The 13,600-nt window shown below is 38.0% G+C and overlaps 1 protein-coding gene across 5 annotated transcripts in view; it reads right to left on the bottom strand.

The window, feature by feature from the left end:
* Positions 1-13,600, bottom strand: part of ATP8A2 (ATPase phospholipid transporting 8A2) — a 318,786-nt gene that overhangs the window by 136,881 nt on the left and 168,305 nt on the right. For all 5 annotated transcript variants that reach the window (XM_032678118.1, XM_032678117.1, XM_032678121.1 and 2 more), the window contains one exon: positions 10,200-10,310. In XM_032678118.1, the coding sequence (XP_032534009.1) occupies positions 10,200-10,310 (111 nt within the window). The remainder of the gene's footprint in view (positions 1-10,199; positions 10,311-13,600) is intronic.

Here is a 13,600-nt window from a genome sequence, read left to right as displayed (position 1 = left end):
GTCCTTGTATCTTCTCTTTGGGGTTCCTCTCTTGCGGCAGCCAGTGTAACTCAGAAGTAATACTATCAATAGCATAATTTGCTATTTCTAGTGAATTTTAACATGCAAATGGTTTTGTTGAGAAGAGCAAGGAGATATAACAAGCAATTACATGCTCTCTAGAGCACATAATTAATCAAAAGCATATAAATAGTCATAGCTATCTGCATTGACTCAACATCTCAATAGAGAATAAGAAGATAACCTGTTTTGGACAGATAACTCAAAGCTGTTACAAAGCTGTGTGCTGTCACACAGGCCAGCGCCTCCTAATGCCAAGTCAATTAATTCCCACATAGATGGGAGTCTCTCAAGGGCACTGAGTGATAACAACTTTTTTTTTTTTTTTTTTTTTGCTTCTAGCCAGAGAGCTCTAGCTCCTTACAGGGCAGATATCCCTTGGGTGAAATACAGTCAAATCAGTGAAGTAATTTTACAGCAGAAGAGGTTGTAAAAGCACGTTTCAAAGAAACACCTATGCTGCTGCAGATTTACACTGTGGAATGATCATGGAGGATATGGTATACTTTTTACCTCTGACCCTGATCTAATAAAAAAATTTGGCTCAAGACCTTGAACTCAAGCAAACAAACACTCCAAACCTATACTTTGTATTTTTTCCTTGACAAACACAAGATACATTTTATTTTAAATCCTGTGCATGCATTTAAACTAGGTTACAGATGCCTTTTATGCATCCCAAGATAAAACAATCTCTAGTGGTTAATTAGTGGAACTGGATAGAGGTATTTTTATCATTAGTGCTCATCCAAGTGAAATGGCAAAATTATTTTCCAGCAGCATTTAAAAGCAGAATCTGTATTCAGTTGAATTTGTTCTCTGTCCTAGCTTCTTTGGGTCATGAGCATAAAACCCCAAGAAACCTCAAAATAATTAGGACCAGCTCAGTTCACAACACAGATACTGGAAAGAAATTTTATATTCCAAAAATCTGGTGACCCTACATTCCTGAGCTAGCATTCAGAAGGTTTTTGGAGTTGTCTATGAAGTAGCATTAAGACACCAAAGGCTATGAATTCATCAGTTGTATGCATCTGTACTACAAGGACCCACTAAAAATTTGACCTTTAGAAACATATACTCCAGTGGTGCCTCTAAAGATGCCAGAGAAATGCCCTTACCAAAAATTACAAGGGAGAAGTCATCAATGAGACTGCTGTAGCACAGGAGCTCAGGTAAGGCTAGCTTTTTTGCTGAACTTGCCAAGAATGAAGAGACAAAGCATGAATAAAATGCTTCAAGATTATAAAACTGAACACAAAACAGAATGTTTCAGTGTTATGTTCGAGTTACTCACGCTCGAGAAAAACTAAGCCATAAAGCCTCACTGTACCACAAGCAAGCAGTTGGCAGTCAGGTAGACTTCAGTTCAGTCAAGCAAAACACAGCCCATGCAGACCAGCACACTTCTTGTGTGCACACAACAAACAGTATCCTAGCACGTGCCTTGGGACAAATAAACTCATTTTATTTCTAAAGAACTGGCAGAGAAGTAGAAAATGCAGTGACTTCAGTAGGACTGCTCACAGGCAAGCCACCACACATTTTCAAATGTGGGCTCCAAGCTAAGTTCCCCATTGTGAAATTGCACAAAAGCATGACTTGTGAATCAGTACTACACCTTGTCTGCAACATTTCCAAACTCTCTGTCACTACCTAAAAATGCTTTACACAGACCTGTGCAAAAAGAACTGCAGCAAAGCCCTCTTTGCACCTAGGCTGAACAATGTCTTTAAATACCAGGATAACTTCTAAGTTTAACTGCAGCAGATACAGCTAACTGAGTAGAAGCAATTCTGCTTTTCTCTCCCCTGGAAGACTCAAGTCTCCCAAGTTGCATTAAGTCACAGAATATGCACGTTTACAGAGCCATTTTAACTTGAGTGCCTCAAAGCTACACCAAAGAATTCGATTCACTGTTCCAATTTGTCAGCAGTCACTGGTGCCAGGGCAAGTCCTCTTCAGCCTCCTTTGTAAGCATGTGTATTACCGTTTTCAAAAAAAATGATCTCTTCTCTCAGGTGTCCTGCGATAGGACCCAAGAGAATGGCATGAAGTTGTGTCAGGGGATGTTTAGGCTGGATATTAGGAAAAGGTTCTTCACCCAGAGGGTGGCTGAGCACTGGAACAGAGTCCCAAGGTAAGTGGACACAGCACCAAGCCTGCGAGAGTTCAAGTGCTTGGACAATGCTCTTGGGCATATGGTGTGACTCTTGGGGTTGTCCTGTGCAGGGACAGGAATTAAGACTTCGATGATCCTTGTGGGTCCCTTCCAGCTCAGGATACTCTATGATTCAATGAAAAGCAAGTAAATTGTTGTAGAAATGCATTTTGAACATTGCTATTTTAAGCAACGAGGTACAAGCAAAAATGGAAAACCCCTCACACCCTCAGCATAAGAGCCCTATGGCTTGTTTAACAAAAAAGGAAAAGAGACAAAAACCCCTGCTCCATACATGTAAGATGCATAGGACCTTACTCTGCTCTCAGTTATTCCTATGCAAATGAATAATGTCTCTACTAAAGGAAGTTTATTTATACAGGTATAGGCCAAATATAAAGAGAACCAGTGCAGGTCCAAAGGTTGTATTTGTGAAGAGCTGTATTACAACATATGCATCTATGTATCTATGGTGTTGGATTTTAAAAAAACTGCCTCAAAACTCTTCCCTTCAGTGTGGCAGAGCATACATTGCTAAACTCAGCATGAATGTGCTAAGCACAGGTAATTCCCTGATGACATTTGTTTGCACTTTTAACATCAATACAAAGTTGAAATTTAGCCTGCTCTGTATCTACAAGTAATACAACATGCACTGAATTAGTCTAGGTGAGAGGAGGATTCATTTCCCTTTATTTTTATTAAAACAATGGTTTATCCAATACTGAGGCAGAGCAGCCAATGTTTTTCATGCCAATATTCAGAGCCATTTATACGGAAACTTAGCTTTTGGAAAGAGAGTGGGGCTCAAATTAAGAACAATGAACACTTGAATTCCAAAGCTGGTTTTGTGATGAAAAAATCTAGGTTTGAATTTTCCTACCTTTCATAATATAGGTTTAGTTTCCCTAGTAAAAGTTTCCTCACATTAGGTTATCTCCCTTCTAAACATGAACTTGTATTTTTATTAGTGACATAGTTAAACTGAAAAAAACATTTACTGATAACAGGATTCTGGATTTGATGAACACATTGTTAATGATGAACACACTGACTACATGTTTTACATTTAATGGCCTCAAATTTAGAAAACAGCACTATCATTGTTTTGTTATAAGCCCACCAAATGTGAATTTAAGATCTTTCACACCAGATTAAGCATACATTTTACCAAGGAAAAAAAAAAATATCACTGTGCCTTTCATATACCTCTTACGCATATAAATGTACACAGTAAATTGATCGAGGCATTCTCAAACGTATTATGTGTCCAATAAAATGTCACAGTAGATCTCTTCTTGAAGTAATCTACTGCAGTATGTATTGAACCTGATGGGTGTTTTCAGACCATGCTAAGGAACCTGATTATCATTTATAATATTTGGAGTGTTGAAAAATTACAGGTTGCATTGGTTGTAGGGTGTAATTAAGGTAGCGTTCATAACTTCAGAGCAATGCTGATAGTTTCCACGACTTTTAAAAATGGTTGGAAAAAATTCAAATCCAGCCGTTACATAGCTGGGTCAATTTAGTTTTCAGAGAAGATGGAGTGCTCTCCAGTGATTCACTGTGCAGTGCATAGCACTAAAAAAGAGAAGCAAATTAGCATGAATTTATCTTTTTTAGTGACTCCTTGGAAACTCTTGGGATTAACATGGTCAATTATGAAGCCAAAAACAAGAAGTCAATCATGGATTAAAGTTGGTGAGGCTAGCCTATACATAATGCTGAATTTCTTCAGAAATACAGAATTGTCAGTGGTAGTGATATAAACCAGGTACTGTAAAAAGAATTAGGGTATATTTTTAAGAACAAAAAGAAAAGCACTATCTGGACAATTTTGGCCAACTGTTTTTAAAATATTCCAAGAACCTTGGCAGGCTATTTGTAGTATCTGTTTCCTGTAACTATTGCTACTGAAGAATGTTTTCTTGAAATGGAGACTATGATTGGCTTTTTTGGTGGGTGGGAAGGGGATAGCGTTCTATGCTGCCCTAGGTCTTCTGCATGGTAAACCTGTCTGATAAACAGTGCAAGAGAAAAATAGGCACACCTGTAAGACCTGTTTTTCCACAAATTATCAAGAGGCAGTGCTGAGTCTCACATGCTTTTCTCCTCACACTGCATCCAATACTGTGCTTTCCATGTCTCCAAGTTCTGTGCTGTACCCTCTGTAAATACTCCGCACTTTTTGAACGGAACGATTAACATTACCCAAGCTAAGAGATTTGGAGTCCTTTCCTTTTACATGCTTCAAAAACAAATGAGCAATAAGAACAGAAAAAAAGATTCTTTCATTTTCTGGATAGGATTAAGCTACCTCAACATAGATCTCTTAATACTAGGGCTTCAGACAGATGATGGTCATCAGCAGGTCCTGTGACATACCTGCCAGTCCCATACTGCCCTCCATGAGCCCAGAGCATCCATAAAGGTAATCTACATACATTTCTCTCAGGTACCTAATTTATACCTGATACCAATCTTAAGGACACTGAATCCCACCTTCTGCCTACCTGAAAGCACCTGTCTATGAAGGATAACTTACTTATTCAGGATACACGTGGCATTTGTGAGAATCCAAAGGCTAGATTCCCAAATGATGTAAAATGGAAGTCACATACACATTTGTCCTTTGCTTCATCATAATTAGAGCACTGTGCTAAGCTTACCACATGAACTGAGTATATGAACACAGAAGTAATGATTATTAAATGCCTATTGGCATTTGAAGTATTTGAACAGGCAACTGAATAATTTGAATAAATAAGTATGACAAGACAGCTAGCTACCTGTATTTTTGTTATCCTTGTTAGGAAATTTTGCAACCAGATGTTCTTATCCTTAATTTAACACTGGGAGGAAATACTGCTCTCAAGAAAGTTGCTTTATATGACAACAGTTATTGAGCTTCAGTCCTCAACTTACTGCAAAAATCCCCATGCTTGGTTTTCTATTGCCTGGCTGCAATCTCAGAGCAGCAAAGTCAATTGGAAACAGAAAGCACAGGGATGTAGGCAGAAGTCAGATTACATAAATCAGGGATAAGCACACCAAAGCATTAGAACTGTATATTTTTTAGTAACATATCAGATACACTCATTTCTGCATACCATTTGGATAACAGAGTTAAAATTCCCATGTCTGCTTTCCATATTTTTAAAAATACCTGTTGTGATTGACAGGAAACCATGAAAACAGAAAAAACAAATGAAAGGTCTCGAGCAGCAATATTTCATGTGTGCTTTTGCAGCCTGTGCTGTCAGCTCATCCGAAGTGGTGACCACTAAGTGTGTGGAGCACTTAACAGCTCTCATTGCCAGACCTTGCTGACTCACTAAACCACCACTTCTTTAAAAGCATGTTTATCTATAAATTGTGTTTACTCGGAGTTTTTGAAACTCGAAAATTCAACTCTAGAAGAAAAATTATGATCCTCGTGTTTTCTTCTTATCTTGTTTGTTTAACATCGCTCACATATTAAGATTTCCCTTTCAGGATCCACAAAGAAACAGCTTTCTAATATGGCCTTACAATTCATCTCTGGATTCTTAAGGCAGAAATTAGAATAATGCAGCACCAAGTGATGGACACTATATTCTCCCCTTCCCACTTGTCATCCATTTCTCTGTCATGGCCCTCCACTGCCAGACCTTGACACTGGGACCACCTATTCTGACTCCCAACTCATTCTGCAATATATAATAAAAACCCACTTCATATCAGGCACATTTCAAAAAACCAACATGTTCCAGTGAAGTACTGAGCACACTTTTCCCGCACACTGTGTTGGCCTGAAAGTTATCTTCCATGTTACTGTTTCCACAGAACCATTCCCAAAGGTCTTAAACTCTTACCTGATACTTCTGATCTCATCTTTGATCTTGCTGTGTTTTACTTCTCCAAGAATGACATGAAAGCAATATTCCTGTATTCTTTTACATTTGAAATCAGCTATATTTCAAAGCTCTGATACCATCAGGACAACTTTATGTCATCTGCAGTGAAATATATCTGCTCGACAGATGTGAAACAAATCTTTCATTTCACTAGTCAGTTTAAAGCCAGGTACATAAGTAATTGAATGAAATGGTATTTTGTAAGGATACTCAGGTACTTGCCTGTCAAATCTTCAAAAGCCTAAACCTTGTCACTGACCTTCCGCCTCAGGATGATGCTGAATGGTTTGCTTTCCTCAGAAATGGCTTTAGTGTACAGCGCTACTGCACCCAGACACGGGAAATACAGAAATGGACACCAAAGAGAGGGCTTTATATTTGTATTTCATCCCTGCAGCCATACTGGTAGCTTTCCATGTAGATGCCCTTGCAACCAGCGTGGCCAGTCAAGAGTGGGAAAGCAGCAGCAATTAATGCATCAATCAGCTCTGTGGATGGAAAGGTTTGATTTTGCACCCCTCTTGGTAAGTGACTCCCTAAGCAAGGGAACCTCAACTTAATACCCTAAAGCACCTCGGCAATAGTGATATGCAAGTGCTCAGGCTAAGAAGCACATCAAAAGGACTTGCATTTCCAGGACCTGCTGCTCTTTCTGCTTTTTGTTTGTATTTCAATGAGTTTTGTATTTTCAAAAATCAAGGGGAGAAATCAAGAGAACAGCAGAACGACAATGATGAAGAAATGCTAAAGGAGAGATCAGACAGAGAAAGGAATGGAACACAGCTGTTAAGCCAAGCCAAAAATCTTCTCAGACTTCACTGAGCTTTATTACTCTGACGACTTAAAATTCACCTCTTGAGAAATATTAAGAGGGTCTTATCAAGCAAGAGGGAAAATATATTCACCTCTGTTTCCCCTGCAATCACTAAACCACAAGGCTTCTGTTATATTACCTCTCCAGCTATATGAAATTGTCCCAATATGGGTGCACATTTTAGTCATCAAAGCAGCTGAAAACAGTTCCTGGGCCCGTCTCTCCACAAACAACAATCCACTGCAGGAAGGTAAGCACCAGCCTTAACCCTGCAGCATCTCTCAGGAGTAAAGCCCATGATGGCAGTTACCTGAATATCCTTCCCACAAAACCCTAAAATTCGTATTTCAACCCAGAACCTGAAGAAAAGCTGATAAAATTTAATGTTTCAGAGATGCAACACTTTGGATACCCTGGGTTTAAGACTGACAGGTGTCAAGATGAACTACGTGTATGAGAAGTTTTAGTATACCAACATTTGGATGCTAGGAAAGGAGACAGCAATGTTCTTCTCAAGTATTTATCGTTGTTTAATTAACTTAAGTTTAATCTTAATGCATGCCTCTGCAAATTGTGTCCAGATGTTCTGTATGCTAAGCTGGAGCACCACCTCTGCCTTCTGGTGTTTGGATAGTATCAGGGAATAAAAGTTATGAAGAGCCCCAGTGCCTCACTGCTGCAAAACCCATTTATGTAAGGCTTACAATATCTATTCCTCAGGTGTTAAAATTTCATTGAAATAAATCAGATACAGTAACAAAGGTATAACTGACAGTCATATTCACAATGCGCTTTTTGATTCAACTGTATAAATATTTACTCAGTACAATCTTTCAGAAGATATGCTTAGAAAGTAGTTCATGTTCAAATCCCTGTTTTGTTATGATGCTAAAAGAATATTCCCCATACACCACACATCCAAGTAGAAAGTAAAGGTAGATATTAAATTTGTCCAGTGCGCTGGGAAGCAATCAGGAATGCACCATATGCACAACTGTGCAACAGTGCAGAAGTGCACTTAAGTTGAAGGATTTATTCCCTTGTGAAGCTTCTCTTTCATGAGCATCACTCCATACCACAAATCGATCAGCACTCCTGAGCCTCACAGTAGAACAACAAAACAACTCATCTTTCTTTGTGCAAAGCTAAGGAGGGAATTAAAGATCTCTCCTTTCTCCCTTGCATCCCCAGGATACCAAAACTGGTATCTCTTGGGTTTCCAGGCAATTTGGCTGGTTTTATACAGTTTTGGAGGGGAAGTTCCTTAAGGCTGCTAGTAAACTCACCAGGAAAACTAAAACCAAATTGAGCTCTTCCCATTGCTGCAGGATTACAAGATTACTTCTGTCATTTTACCTCCCCCTTAAATCTTAAACTTGTTCCCAACTTCTATGCAGCATAAGCACAGAAGGGTAACTGAGGTGCAGGGCTGCATCTTGTAACATATTTTTCAGTGCTCAGGTGTTGATGGAACTGATTTTAGTCATGGACATCAGGCATGCCTCAGTACAGCCTGCAGAAAGAACTGAACACAGACTAAGACAGTGAAGAGAATATCTGACCCCATATTCTCAGAGCAGACTTGCACTGTATGTATCATACAGAGATATCTGGCTAATAAAATTCCTCCCTATGGTAAAATGATTAAGCTATCTCTGGCTAGAGGTCCCAGAGACGTTTACTTGTCTTCAACCCCTTACATAGCTGCTCAATGGGAAAGCATAATTTAACCACACGACATTTGATGCAGAACTTAATTTACCTGTCACACTACAGTAAATGAAGCAAAGACAATCAGTGCTACAATGGGCTAGAAGCAGGACTTGCACACTAATTTTCAAATGGAGAAAAGAATCATAGAAGGTAATTGTGAAGCTGTTAAGCATTTTCTGAACAATTCAGGGAAAAACCCAGCAATTGCAACGCTCAGTAAGAAACCCACTAGAAAAGTCATTTTAAAAATTATTTATATTCCTTTTGCACAATAACGAATATTATTGTCATCTCCAACAGCATGTAAAAAACCTTCCTAAAAACATGATGTGTGGGATAACTCTTGCAGTAGAGTAATCTGTACTGAAATTTTAACAACCAACAGCTAATTCAGAAACAGCACAGGAAAAATGGAACAAGTCAGTGGAAAGTATTTGTTCTCTAAGAGTCTAACATCATGCACAAAAGCTGATCAAACCCTGACAGAGCCAGATACACACACGCTGACCATTACAGGACTTACTTAACAGCAAAACATTACTTTCCCACTGTCTTCTGTAACTGATATAACTATCTGCCTAATTCTAAATGTTGCAATTTTCCTATCTGTCAACCTCATTCATGGCTGCTAAACTATAGAAAGAAATAGAAAACCTAATATATATATATATATATATACACACACAGAGACTTACATTGTTAAAAGTGATGAACACTGTGGAAATTGCTGTACCAAGTGATCACTTGATACTCAACTGACCAAACCACTGAGTTCAAGTTCCTCACGTGTTTCTAAGCAACAGCACATGATAAAAATCCCTTCTTGATACTTCTTAAATTCAAGACTATATTCTGCAGCATGAGAACTACACTCCTGTCTAAGAAGGCTGAAATGCAATGTATTAATGGTAATAACAGTATTCAGCTCTCTTTAAAATCCAGATTCACTACTTGACATCTTCAGGCAATTAATTTTCAAAAGACAGTTAGTTACCTTTTAATTATGAAATCAAATAACCTGACTGATTTTATCATTTCACTGGTACTGTAGGGCAAAATTATGCCTTCTCTTTCCAAAAAATAAGGCAAACTAATTTCAGTTCCAGCTAAGCTACACTTTGTAACTTGGAAACAACAGTTATAATTTTGCCTGGTTTACTATTTTTCTATAGAGTTTTTCCCAATTCTATCAAACAAACTTTTGATTTAAATGAGCCCTAAATTCAAGTTTTTATAAATATAAGCTCTACTTGAAATGTTTCCATGAATACAAAGATGCTTTCAATAAGAATATTTGTACAGAAGAAATTAACTTTGTCCCTGACATCTCATATCCCAGGCTTCACTGTACTGAAACCTTCATTTTTCCTTTTACAAATCTTACAAGATTACAGTCAACTAAATCTGAGGAGGGAAACTCAATTTTAAGTTGTTAAATATGGAAATAAAAACCCATCATTTTAGCTCAATCCATTTGGATGAGTTTTGCTTTTTATAAGAGAGAATTTGAGCAGTAAGCACCAGTAAGACCCATCCATTTAGTTACTCTTACCTCAATAATATACAAAACCACGTTTTTGTAGAAGCAATACAGAATGCATTTGGTAACTCGATTGTAACTCCAAGCACCATGGACCAACAACAGCTTCTCCAAGTAGGCAAACTGAAAGACAGAAAAGAAGTATTCACATATATGAAGAATTGTTAAAAAAAAAATTGGAATAAAGTAAATCCCTGCCCTCAGGAAAAAAAAAAATCCTCAAATCAGATATGAAAGCTATTCAAGTGCAAACTTAAATAGCTTAGCAGTACATGCAAAAAACAACACGTAAACAGGTAGCATCCTTTCTGTAAGAAAACTTCTGAATGTTTTAAAGTGTTCTTCACTGGCTTGTATCAGCAAGTAGTCTTTGACCGGTATTCCATTCTGATAGTTCAAGGGCTTACAAGGTTCAGAGCCTCTTTTCTCTGTGTTAAAAGAACAGTCTAATAATTAGAACTGTCTTGAAATGATATAAAGTGCACAAGGGGGAACAAAAGTGGAAAAAAGTTGCATAGAGTCATTTACAGAGAACAGATATTTACATTAGCATTTCCAAAATGTATGCGATCATGTGCTATAGAAAGCACCTAAAATATTGTATAAGGGGTGTGTATATATATATATATATATATATATATATGTAGAAAGGGGCAGTTGCCAAAAAGGGCAAGTAAATAAATCTTGTACAAATGCGTACCTTTTAATGCTAGTTTGAATCACAGATACAGCTCAAACTCAACCTTTTTGAAAATGGAACTTTTATAGAACCAGTCTCATAATCCAGCCTGGGAAATGCATAATTTTCTACCGATGGTTTTGTTTGTCAATTTTTTTATGGTCTGAAGCATTCCTCCTTTGTCCAGCTCCCCAGCTGAAACTGGTGACTGTGTTTACTGTTTAGCACGTGTGTACCTGAAGGCATCTGGGACACTAAGGTGAGACCATTATTTTGCTTTGCTTCCTTTTCCACAAAGTGACTTCACAGGAGAAGCTTGTCTGCCTAAATTTAGATTCTATATAATTTATTTTAATTAAAACTTATTTGAAACTGAAAGCTAAAGTAATGAGTTAGGACTGTCAGGAGAGAGCTCTGGTCCCATGCTTTCCAGCACTGAAATCACTGAACCACAAATCCTGTAAGGGCAGCCCCTCTCCCATGCATCAGCAACTCAGATTTGTTAGGATATGCCAGTAAAGAAGGAGAGAAAACAAAAATGAACCAAGCTTCATGGTTCAGTCTCTACCCAACTTGAGCCAGGCTGAAACTAGGAGACTCACAAGGGAGTAGCTGACCTATTAGACACCTAATACCTCAAGTTAATATGCAGGACAGCAACAACTTTCCTCATCAAAATCACTAACAAAACACATCAGAGGTGATGGGGAACTTGCCACTACGTCTTTAAAAGTCACACCAAACCTCTTGTAGAGAGTAGTTGGACACACTCTGAAAACCTGTCTCTGCTAAAACTAAGGATTGGTCATTTTGGATTCTCTGGAGCTCAGGGCAAGGAAAAAATCCTACCATTAATTGTCTTATCTGTACTCTCATGAAAATGAGTGCACTGCAGAACTGCAGAACACAGCAAGGACAGTACTCACAGCCTAAATAACGCACTGAGCCTGCTCACACTGATGAAGAGTTCCACTACAACATGGCAAAGAATTAAATTTGTTTTGATGCTGAAATTATGCAAACGCACAGCTACTGGCATAGAGCAACAGTACAGACAGGGGCTCTACTACAACACTGCCCTTGTTTAGACACTCCTGTATTTAGAGAGTTTTAAATCAGCAGGGAACATTACGACCATCTGGCCAGCCTTCCTGTGAAACAGTTTGTGTAAGCTTTCACAGTCATCTCTATATCGACCCTAGCATAACTTCTTTCATACAGAGATTATCTTCTAGAAAGATACCTCCATCTTGACTGAAGGGTGTGCTGATGGCATGCTGGGGGGTTTTAAGACAGTGAAAATGCATCCTCAATACAAGCCAATTTTTCCAAAGAAGAATACTGAAACAAGAACATTTGTTGAAAAAGGCAGCTTTCCTAATTAAGAGAAGGGAACAGCCCCTAGACACCAGATGTTCTCTGGATTAAGATGATAAAGCTAGTTACTGAGGAAAAAAGTTATTAAAGTCTATTACTGTCTCACTAAACAGTTAGATCATTTGATTTGGGAATTCTCTAAATAGAGATCACTGGTACAATTTCATTTAAAGGGAAAAGGATGATCCAAACAGATGCTCCTTGCACCTGTGGAAGCTATTTGGAGCGGAGTCAGACCTAAGTTGGCTTTTTATTTTTGTTTGGTTTATGCTTTGATTCTCCCTGGAATCCCAAATGAGCCTATATAGAGACTTTCTCTTCTATAAGTGCCTACTTCTGGCACCACTGCATTTGAAATACCATTTGAACATGAGATGCTACATTAGAGCGGTGGTCTTAAATTACTCAATAAGAACATACTCTGCCTTCAAGGCATGCACATACAGTAACGCTTTAGTGGGAGTTATATGTCTTTGCTGAAAGAAACATACTCCACGGAGATTGAGTTTTTCTTTTGAACACTTTTTTTTTTAAGCACACATTACCACACAGTATTAGTCTCCCTTACAAGAGGGATTTCTTTATATGTTTTCTAATCAGCACAAAGCACTTCTACATAATCACAAAAAATACAGTTCCACAGTGTTTTAGTGATTTTTGAAAGGTACAATTCTGTGCTGGTGGGACCAGCTTTTATTTCATACTGAACTAAAAAGATTCATTCCTATGTTCAGTAACTCACTGACTGGACTTTAAACGAAAAGCAACTTCCACATTCTAACACTAAACCAAAATACAGGGGGTTTTGTTAATGCAGAAGCAACACATGAACATGGAATTACTTCTCCAGATTTAATGCTACTGCTACACAAAAGTAATTCAGTGTGTAGGGTCCTCCATGGATAAACTCTCACTCCTTATGCTTAGTTATTAAAATAAAAGTAATAAATGATCTGAGGAAGTCAAAGTAAAGAGCATTCAATTAAATTATACAGCAGAAGCAACATATAATCCTCAGAAATTAAAAATGAAAAAATCATTACAAGATACCATGGACAATGATTTTGGCAGTCCCTATAATGCTATACATTTGAAATAGGCAACTCTTTATGACAGAGTAAGTACTTGACAGAACTGCCTAAAATTCTCAAGATAAATTTGGTGAAAGATCTCAGTTATTCAAACCTGATACTGCGTGTGCTTCATCTGACTGCAGTACAGAGCAGTAATTCGAGAGTGCCACTTTGCTTCTCAGCAGGGTTAACACAATAAACAGTCACGTGTGCAAACAGCACTTATCCAAACCTTTTTAAAACATCACCTGCTACTGAAACTATCAAAAGGTGGTAGTATTTCA

Source organism: Chiroxiphia lanceolata, chromosome 2, assembly GCF_009829145.1.
Source record: "Chiroxiphia lanceolata isolate bChiLan1 chromosome 2, bChiLan1.pri, whole genome shotgun sequence".
Taxonomy (NCBI): Eukaryota; Metazoa; Chordata; class Aves; order Passeriformes; family Pipridae; genus Chiroxiphia; species Chiroxiphia lanceolata.
This window is presented reverse-complemented; position numbering and strand designations above follow the sequence as displayed.